Below are 9,947 nucleotides of genomic sequence, written 5' to 3' on the forward strand. Positions count from 1 at the left end.
AGTCCCTTCTACTATAAGGTCCTTTCCAAAACTAAAAGTTAGTCTAAATTGTAAGATGCCCAATCAAAATGTCAAATGATGCTTCAATATTTTACCTGTATAATTTTAATAGACTTTTGTAACTTGAACAAAGCATGATGAGATTCTCTTTAATTAATTAGGATATAATTGAAATATTAAAATATTTTTTAGAAATGAAATAATCTAATAATTTTTATTCATCTGCATGTAAATGTTGAGAAGTTTGTATAAAGGATTTGAGTTGTGTGTGTGTGTGTGTGTAAAAATTATAATATGGTAGGTTATTTTGATTAAATGGGCCATGGTTGTTTCTGGAGGAGGGTATCAAAAGGTGGTTTGTTGATTTGATCCAAGTGTGTGTTTAAGACAATATTGGGTTGAAGGGCGGGGCCCTTGGTAGGTCAACTCTTGGTCAGAATGATTATTGAATCAATTAAAATATTTGTTTATAAATTAATGAACGTAATTATAATTAAAATAATATCAAACTATTCATAAACCAAACATTTCTTTTACGTTAATCTAGACAATGATTTAACAGTTTACTAGTTTAACTAAATGAATTGACCTGATTATGCTGTTAATATTAATGGAAGGGGGAGGAAGGAAATGAAAATTCTAATGACTTCGATTAAAAATAAAATCAAATGATTTTAATTAATTTTTCTTGATCTTTTTAATTTACGTTTTCTTTTTATTAAAATTTTATAATATCATTTATTCATTTTTTAAAAAAATCAAATTTATTAGAATCTTTCCTCTCCTCCCAGTTCCAACAAAAAAGGATAAGAGAGAATGTAAATACAAAATAAACTCCCTCTTCATAAGTTTTTTACAGAGTCTAATCCTTGAGGCCCTTGAAAGGTTTGGACATACTTTGAAATTTTAAGTATTAAATAAATATCGTTTTCCATTTACGGATTATTTTTGTCGTCTACTTGATGGAGAGAAGTGTTTTGCGAATATCCATCAGAATAAATTCTTTCCCTGTCTGGTATCAGAAAAGGAATATCTTATTTCATGCCAATTTCCTTTGGCAAAAAAACTTGTTATTTGAAGTTATATTAAACTTTGATTAATTCAAATCAAATTGAGTCAACTTCACATAAAAGTCGCTTTTTTAAAGACATATTTTACATTTAGCCTCTTCCCTAGGATCAATGTTAGATAGTTCTGCAGAGAAATTCTCTAATTTTACAATACTGGTATTATAATAATCCATTAATCCTAAGCCTTGCTGCTTTGCAGTCTTCATTGACAGTTGTATAATTATCAATCAAAAAGTTACACATCTTCGCTTCAGATTATACTCCAAATCTTATCCTCTTTATAAGGTATAAAAAAAAAAAATTTTAGTCAACTGATTTTTTTATCACTATTTTTCTTATACTCCCTATTAAATATTAGTGATAAAAATTGTTATTAAAGTATGCACCTCCTTTGATATCTATTATAAAGTACTTATAATGACCTCACTAGAACCAAACAAAGATGATTAAATTATTAACTATCTAAAAATAAAATAAACTTCCCATTTTAGCCCTATTTAAATATTATTTTTTCCAAATTCGCATTGCATTATGCCTCATAGCTAATGAATTTAAATAGAGACAATATTTAAAAAAATGTAATTAATGCATATCAAATGCCTTAAAATAATGACCAAAAAATTCTTCTAAAAAGGACCATATAATAAAAACTGAAGAGAGTATATTTAGTAGGAACAAATTCAGAAACTTAACAGGTCTTTTAAGGATTTCCTGGTAAAATATAAATAGAACTAGGAGTATATTATAATATCTCACATATGCGACTAAGAACTAACTACTACGAGTCCCTTCTGATGCATAGTGAAAGAGTCTTAAGAAATAAATTGTATTATTTATGATTCATGAATAGCAAGGCTTATTAGAATTCCGAAGACTGAAAAGGGAACATTTTCAACATCAAGTAGGCCATTGGTATTTATATGCATAACTGTACATGACATTCAAAGCAGTGTTCTTGATAAGATGAATACGATGATGGGACTATGATTATCAGGAGCCAATGAAAGCAATTGGATTATCATGCAGTTTAAGATAGCAGGCTACTGGACGAGAGAGGTCACATTCCCAAAGGTGTTTTCGCCACTGTATGTAACATAAAGGAATCCATCCTCATCCTTCTTCTCCTCGTATATTGCAGACATAATTGCACCTGCATAGTTGAGCATCAAAACAATTTGATTCTCTATCAACAATATAAATCAACATGTAATATAAAAATACTCCCCCAAGTCCAAATTGTAAGAACACATTCAACCAAACTTTGCATACCAATAAAAATAGTTATTTCCTTACTTTCATGAAAAAATGACATGCCTTTTCCCTTTTACCCTTAACCCTTTTATTACAAAGAGTGAGAAGTATTAGATGTATGATAGTCCTATATATATATATATATCAAGTAATTAGAGAATTAATCACAGCTATATAAGTGTGTGGAAGTCCTTCTAAAGTAGCTTAAGCTATTTTTGTGTAAGTGACAAGCCTTAGGTTGTGATTAATGCTATTAGACGTATGATTAGTACCTCATTGAGTAACTCGAAAATTGATCACAACTATACAAGTGTATGGTAAGTCCTTCCAGAGTAAGCTATCTTGGTGTAAGTCACAAACCTTAGTTTGTGATTAATGTTATTAGATGCATGATAATCCAATCCTTTGTTAAGTAATTAGAGGATTAGGGCTTGTTTGCAATTTATTCTAGACACAGTTTTCTATTCTCCAGAATAAAATAAAAAAATGTTCTCAGAAAGTGTTTTGGAGAACCAAAAAAAAAAAAAAACCAAATATTGCTCTGAAAAACAGAAAAGCAAAAATATCTTTTAGATGTTTTGGAATTATAGTTTTGGCGAATAAGGGATAATGCTAAAAATACCTGTTTTCATTATTTTTTTGCCCCTCAAAATATCAATTCTCAAAACAATAAAACAAAAACAATTTTAAACAAGGCCTTAATCACAACTATATGTGTTTGGTGGGTCCTTTTAAAGTAGCTTAAGCTATTTTGGTGCACGTGACAATTCTCAATTTGTAATTAATGTAGAACTCTAACAAGAAGAAGTGTTTAGTTAGATTATATTTCCCATACCCACAATAATTAATACAAGGGTAAATTTTGAAAACATAATTCTTAGCTGCGAAAAAAGAGTCTAACAATTTGGACCAGGGGGAGTATACCGGAAGTCACATTGTTCACAGCAATCCACAAACCATGAACTTTGTGTAATGCACAGGGTCCACCTCATAAAAAAATTAGACAGCTATATGGTTCAACAAAGATTAACCTGTAGGTGGAAGGACATTGTCCACAAATATGAAGATAGCCTTCTCTGCACTTAATTTAATCCTTTTGCGGATAACATACACAAACTGTCCAACGGTCAGGTCAGCAGGGACAAGATATCTGCAATTTATTCATTCAGTTTGATGACATAAAAGATGCAGCAAGCATCCTATAATCAAGCATTGGAAGAATCAAATGCAGATGCATAAAAAGTCATCAAATATTCATTCAGAAGTTCCATGGAGGCAGCAATGTGTTGAGGTTGAATATCAACCCAAGCCAAATTAATCATAAAAGAAAATCATCTATACTGAGGATCAGAGTAATCGGGATTCATCAAGAAAAGAAGGAAAGTGATGTGAAGAGTTCAAGCTCTTCAGTCTGACTGCATCTCAAGGTACATGTATGGTTATAAAATATTATTTATTACAACTTTGAGATGTTCATGCCAATCTCAACATGATCAGATGGTTAAGCGCTTAAACACTTGATGGTTCACACCTAAGAAAAATCAGAACAACTTACTGAAGTCAAAAAATCCTTCAATTATTGTAAGCAGCCTATCATGCTATATTCCAAACACATCTTTATTTATCTGTTGCTACAAACTAAAGATGTTATTATCACAGCCATTTAAGATGCAATAACAAGGCAAGAAGTATATATTCTATCGAGGTTTAACAGAGATAACATCAAATTCACCATAATATGTTCTTTTCCATTTGAAACATAAAAGCGCGATAAGCATACAAGCATGAGAAAATAAATAATCGAAGAATAATCTACATGTTAGATAATCTTACTTCTTCTTGTCAATACCAGGGATATCACTCCTCTCAGCCTTCTCTACAATCACCTTCAGGCATATCCAGAGACAAATTAACATAAAAAACAGAAATGTAATGCCAGTAGTATACATCTCAAGAACAGCAAGAGCAACAAAGGATGTTTTTCTCATAAAGATAATTCAACAAATAGGTATAAATATTAGCTATAAAGAAATCAAATGTACATTATAAGTATAGTTATGTTAAACATATGTTACACTTTACAGACCATTTTGATCAGGAATATTAATCTGTTTAGATAGAAAGATAGCATCCATAAATGGGAATGTATGTACATCTGGAAATAAGAAAAATAAGAAAAGGAGGGTGCTTGGGAAAAATTTTGATAATAGCAATCATGAATCAAGAGATGTTTAATATTTATCACGATGCTAAAAATAGAAAATATACAGTTAAGTTAATTTCTGAGAGAATAGAGTGAACAATGGAGGATGATATATCATGAAGATCAAATACAGTGTCTTCTATGCATTGTTCACGGTCAGCTAAGTTTCTCTTCATCAAAGATTGCTATACGAGCTCTTCAATGAAGATAAAGGATCAAGAATCCTAATTTGAACAAGAAAATATATATATATATATATATATAAAAGGAGATTTGGAAACAACATGCAAGTTTTAAACGCAATTTTTAGCTAAACCCAATATATGCTTCTATAATTGTATTGTTGTCTAGATTACTCCCACCATGATATAAATTGTGTCGTGCAAATTTTGTATTAAAAGCCGTATACGTATTGACTCAGTTGGTAAAAAAGATAGAAGAAAAACTACGCTTCTACCACAATTAGAATTTTGACTCAGTCGAAAAAGAAGACAAATGACACTAGCAGCATATAACAGCAAATGAAAAATGAGTACAAGTTCTCACTGGGATCCTGTCCGGGTATTTTTCCCTAATCCTAGCAGCCTCAGTTCTTCTCTTCTCTGTAGGAAAAACAAACAATTTATTTCCTTATTTCTCAGCTTAGAAATCAGAAAAACGAAGGAAGAACGAGTAGATTTCACAGTGTATACCCAGATCATGCTCTTGTTTGAAGTAACTCTTAGCCATTCCTCCTAAAAGACAACAACATTCAGTCAATTCCAAGCACAAACAAAATCTTCATCTTCGTCTTCATCGTCAGACAAAGGACATGCAATTAACAAAGCCCTCTGTCACTCAAAAGAACCAAAAAGGGGGGAAAATGAAAATAAAAAAGCACGATCTTTTATGGATTAAGAAAAACACAAACTCTGTTGTCCAGGAGCAAGGGGTAAATATAAAAAAAAAAACGCTTGATTACAAAAATTTCCTAACATGATCCAGAACAAAATTACTCGTAATTAAACACAAACAAGAAAAAGGTAAAAAAGAAACATCATGAGCCTGGTGTTCGTCAGGGAACAAAGAGGGCCCGGAGTGCTATCCAGTATAAACAGATTCATCTTTTCTCAAATCGAAGATAAAATTCAAGAGCCAAAAACCGTTAAGGACAATAGGGAAACCTCAAGTGACTGAGATTTTGCAGAGAATTTACTCTGGAACAGCCGAGAAAGATGGGAGGGCTATGTTGAAAAAGAAATGAACAAACCCGCAAAAACTCAGCTTTTACAAATTAAGAAATCAATAATACGATAACGATCAACAACACAACCTCGTGAAGACGACCAAATAGTTGAGCAGCGATTTTGATCAATAACTCCAAGATGCCCGTTCTTTGCTTGACGATGGAAAATAAAAATGACGGCTTGCTTTTTCAACAACTTCAAAGGTGTTAGCTCAAGCTGACACTTTCATTATTATTAATTTATTACTTTTTAAAAATCAAAAAATGTAAAAATACTTTATAATTTTCTTTTTTCAAAAGCTTCAGTACTTTTAAGGCAACCACAATCCAATACCTATTAATTTTATTTTAAAAAAATAAATCTTTTTCAACCCATTAAATTTTATTATGTCACGCTATTTTATAAATTAAAAAAGATTAACCTCTTTAATAAAATTAATAGATACACGTTTATTATTATTAACTTGAGAATATTATAAATATCTAGGTAACAAAACCTTTTTTTAACTTAGAATTTTTTTACTGCTTCATAATTAAATATTTAAATAATTAATATCACATATTAATCTTAAACTTATCATGAAGGAGAGTGTTCTCTATTTACAAGTATTCACCAAAAGATAGTCTTTTAGGTGTTTCGGTAGAGTAAAAAGTGAGACCTTCTCAAACTCATTTACTTAAACGAGGATATATATAACATTTTATTATTGCATACCTTTTCAATGATCAAATTTTTAAAGGTTTGACACAACATACTCCTAAAGTTTCATCCTACAACCTCCCTTACTTAATAAAGAAATGAACAATATTGGTGCTAACAAATCAATTGGCAAGAAAATAAAAATTCTAGATGATGAAATAAAAAAATAATAAAAAATTCTAGATGATGATAAAAAGCCTCTTGACTAATTTGGCTGATAAATACTATATTATTGTTTAAATATCTTTTTTGGAACATTTAAAATTTTTAATTTATGCTAAGCCACGTTTTTATCATTTTGCAACATAATTGAACAGCCAAATATATTTTTTTCCATTTTTAATAAATGTGCAGTGCTTTTTCCTAAAAAAATACTAAACGAGAAAACCAGCTAATGCAAATGGTTTTTAAAAATTGTCTTCAAAATATTAATATTTTTAACAAATTATCTTTGAAATATTTGGATAGGGTATTTTTACTATGCAATGAATGAGGACGTTATTATGGTATATCCCCCAGGGAACTGTTAAGATAAGAGACTGTTACATCTGCATCATAATTGGATGAGGTCAAAATTTGTGTTTCAATCTACCATTATTTTTTTTATCTTATTTATAAATTATTTTTAATATTTTTATTGAGATCAAAAAAAATTTAAACTTCATTAACTCTATCTAGAATTTCAACCAATTTTAAACTACACTTCTATTAAATATACATATTTTAAAAATAAAATATTTTAACATTTAATAACTTTTTTAAAATTTAATAAACGAAAAATATAAAAGTAGACATAATAATTATTGTTGTGTCTGCTAAATAGGATCACACCAAATACTCTCCCAACTATATAACTAAATAGGACAAGAACAATATTATAATGGCAAAATTGTTAGAAAAAACTCTACCAACTATTGATTTGTCCATAAGGACTTGAAAAAGTTTTTCAAATGATATCCTTCGATGTCATTACTTGAGAGGTAAAAATGACAAAATTATCCTCATCAAATGCTCTCTTCCCCCCTCCCCTCTCACACTCCCTTCTGATTTTTGGCAGCGTCATTGACATTGTTCTAGGAAACAACTCGTGATTCCAATGGCGGCGATAAGTGGTTGTGAGTCCGAGTGTAAAGGTCTTGATTTTGAAGATGATAGGAAAGCGAGTGAAGAATGACAAGCTTCTATCTTGGTTCGAACCTTAGGGCTTTTTCTACTCCCATAATTCGATGAAGATTGAGGTTGGATCCAAAAAAAACTTCACTCTATTTTTAATTATTAGCGCGCTTATTCTGATGTCTGGTCATGTGTTTTAGGAGACATTAGCAGTAGCAGGGAAAGGAACGTCAAAGATAGAGTTGCATTCCAAACAAAGTGAAAGGTAGAGAATATGGACGATGGGTACAAGTTTAGAAAGTATAGGAAGAAGATGGTGAAGAACAGCCCCAACCAAAGGTACATATATATGTCTGCATTGCTATTTATTTGTTACAAAGGCATGATGAAATGAAAACCAAACCAAATATGAAAAGTGCTTTTCTAAATCAAGAATTTGAGGTATCTCTGAGTGGGACAGTGAGGGAGGAATTTCTAAGTGCATGTAAGGAGGAGATAAAGATAGCAGGGAAGTTGGAAAAGGTGTAGAAGGCCCTCAAGGGTGCTGTGAATGATTAAGAATTAACCTATGTTCATGTGTGTTACTTGCTGGCTAATTTATAAATTTGAAAGATAACTTGGACTAAATTTAGCTATTAGTAGCATTTATAGACCTTTTGACTTCCTTTTGTTTGGCACAAGATTTTGTTGGACCTGTGCTTGATTGCATATTGACCTGTTAAACTTTTGGGATAATGGCTTCCTTGACATATATCAAATCCTCTTCAATTCAGTGGACCTACCAAAAAATCTGACTGTAAGCTCTAGGTTTGTCTATGCCTCAAGCGTTAGGGGTAGTCTATTCCTGGACTCTAGACTCAACGATATTATTCCCAAGAATTAAGATCCTTACTGATCAAACATTTCTAGTTCTGTGATAAGCCTAAAGTAAAGAACCTTTTTGTTACATTTGCTTTCTTTTGTAGCAAAGAGTTGTTGCCGAGTGAGTTCCTTAATGAACAGAGAGATGAAATAGCAGAACGTGAGTGAAGCAGCAATAGAACTTAAAGAAAAAATAGAGGAACAAGAGTTGCTACTATAATTCCTTTTGTTAATTCAACAGAGAAAAAAAGGGCACAGTTGATGATAATCTGTACATTACTGTTTTTGAAGCAACCAAGCAGCTGCCAATATTTAAAGAAGTTATTGGCTCTGATAAGTAACTGTGTTTATATGGGGGGATTAAATCAGTTTGGGCCCAACAGAAGTACCATTAATCCAAATTAGTCATGCATTAAGGGATTCGATAATAGGTCTTTGCCTTGTGACAAAAGAAGGCAAACTCTAATCAGATTAAGAGACTTAGAAGATTTAACATTTTGTTTGTAAGCGAATCACATGTTTTTTCTAGAGACGCTTTAAGTTAAAATACGAACTCTTTTATAAATAGGCAACACTCTTTCATAAGCTCTTGCATTTTCAATTAATTTGTCTTCATTTGCAGGAACCAAAGAAGTCAAAAACTAATTGGAGTGCTTGGGAATTAGGAAGTAGCGAAGCCAAAGAAGTTGAGAACTCATTTGGTCAGGATGATTGTTGGAAAACTAAATTTAACGATAAAGATAAGCATCAAATATGGAAGAAGGAACACAAGCAATGCCTAACTTTTGATAAATTATACAAGCAAACTTGCGAACTAAATCAGGAAAAGTCAAAGGAAGAAGTAGCGAGGAAGGAGAGAGAGAAAATAGAGTAGCTATGAACGCTACCTCACTTGTGTATTATCTTGTTGTAATGTAATTATCATATATTATCTTGTTGTGATGTAGTTATGCTGTTAAGGGATGTAAGAATATATTGTTGTTTGATAATAAATAAATTTGTTAGTATTCAATTATTTTTCTTGATGATTTAAATTAGTGTAATTATTACATATAATAATAGTAACTGTAGGTGATTTCATGAAAAATGAAAAAAATCAATAAGTGTTTATATTTGTGCTTTCAAAACATTTATAAGTGTTTTCATGAAAAAAATGAAAAAATATTCATAATGTTCATTTGCATTTTCAAAATATCAATAACTGTTTTCATTAAATACAAGATAATTTTTAAATATACAAAAAGCATATTCAAATATAAGGTGCGTTCCATATAAAATTTTGACATCAAGAATATGTTTTTCCAAATATGCAAAAAGCATATTCAAATATAAGGTGAGTTTTATAAAATCTTGCTTTTTTTTTTAATTTGTATGACTCGATTTAAAACAAAGTTACACTCATCGGTTGAATACAGGAAGCCCTCTGACAAAAAATTTTAATGTTTGGCCTCCATCAGCACAACAAATTTCAAGGTTCAATATTACCCCTAAAATCAAAAAATAGTTATTTATATCCTTCAATTG

General features: G+C 30.7%; 1 protein-coding gene and 1 long non-coding RNA gene across 4 annotated transcripts; one reads left to right on the plus strand and one right to left on the minus strand.

The window, feature by feature from the left end:
* Positions 1-1,882: 1,882 nt before the first annotated feature.
* LOC129295253 (autophagy-related protein 8f-like) lies at positions 1,883-5,951 on the minus strand. Of its 3 annotated transcripts, none has more exons than XM_054933747.1 (6): positions 5,837-5,951; positions 5,217-5,258; positions 5,071-5,126; positions 4,155-4,207; positions 3,353-3,471; positions 1,883-2,220 (listed from the first exon to the last, which is right to left on the minus strand). In XM_054933747.1, exons 2-6 carry the CDS (start codon positions 5,251-5,253, stop codon positions 2,111-2,113), a joined length of 375 nt encoding a protein of 124 aa, XP_054789722.1. In that variant the 5' UTR covers positions 5,254-5,258; positions 5,837-5,951; the 3' UTR covers positions 1,883-2,110. The 3 variants fall into 3 exon arrangements, with proteins under 3 accessions (XP_054789722.1, XP_054789723.1, XP_054789724.1); XM_054933748.1 differs by having other exon boundaries at positions 5,217-5,255; positions 5,837-5,903; XM_054933749.1 differs by lacking the exon at positions 5,837-5,951 and adding an exon at positions 5,720-5,759.
* Positions 5,952-7,499: 1,548 nt separating this feature from the next.
* Positions 7,500-9,379, plus strand: LOC129295255 (uncharacterized). Its single transcript, XR_008589547.1, has 3 exons — positions 7,500-7,687; positions 7,763-7,901; positions 9,046-9,379. It is a non-coding gene; the product is annotated as an uncharacterized LOC129295255 (long non-coding RNA).
* The last annotated feature ends 568 nt before the right edge of the window (positions 9,380-9,947 follow it).

The sequence above is a fragment of the Prosopis cineraria genome, unplaced genomic scaffold (assembly GCF_029017545.1).
Source record: "Prosopis cineraria cultivar Desert tree isolate PC_DT_omini unplaced genomic scaffold, ASM2901754v1 PC80, whole genome shotgun sequence".
NCBI classification, from domain to species: Eukaryota; Viridiplantae; Streptophyta; class Magnoliopsida; order Fabales; family Fabaceae; genus Prosopis; species Prosopis cineraria.

Excerpts from the sequence above, each read along its gene's own strand:
- LOC129295253 (XM_054933747.1), bottom strand. The coding sequence starts at position 5,253 with ATGGCTAAGAGTTACTTCAAACAAGAGCATGATCTGG. Across the intron at positions 4,208-5,070 it reads AATACCCGGACAGGATCCCA|GTGATTGTAGAGAAGGCTGA; the intron begins GTGAGAACTTGT and ends ATATGCCTGAAG. Across the intron at positions 3,472-4,154 it reads CCTGGTATTGACAAGAAGAA|ATATCTTGTCCCTGCTGACC; the intron begins GTAAGATTATCT and ends AATAAATTGCAG.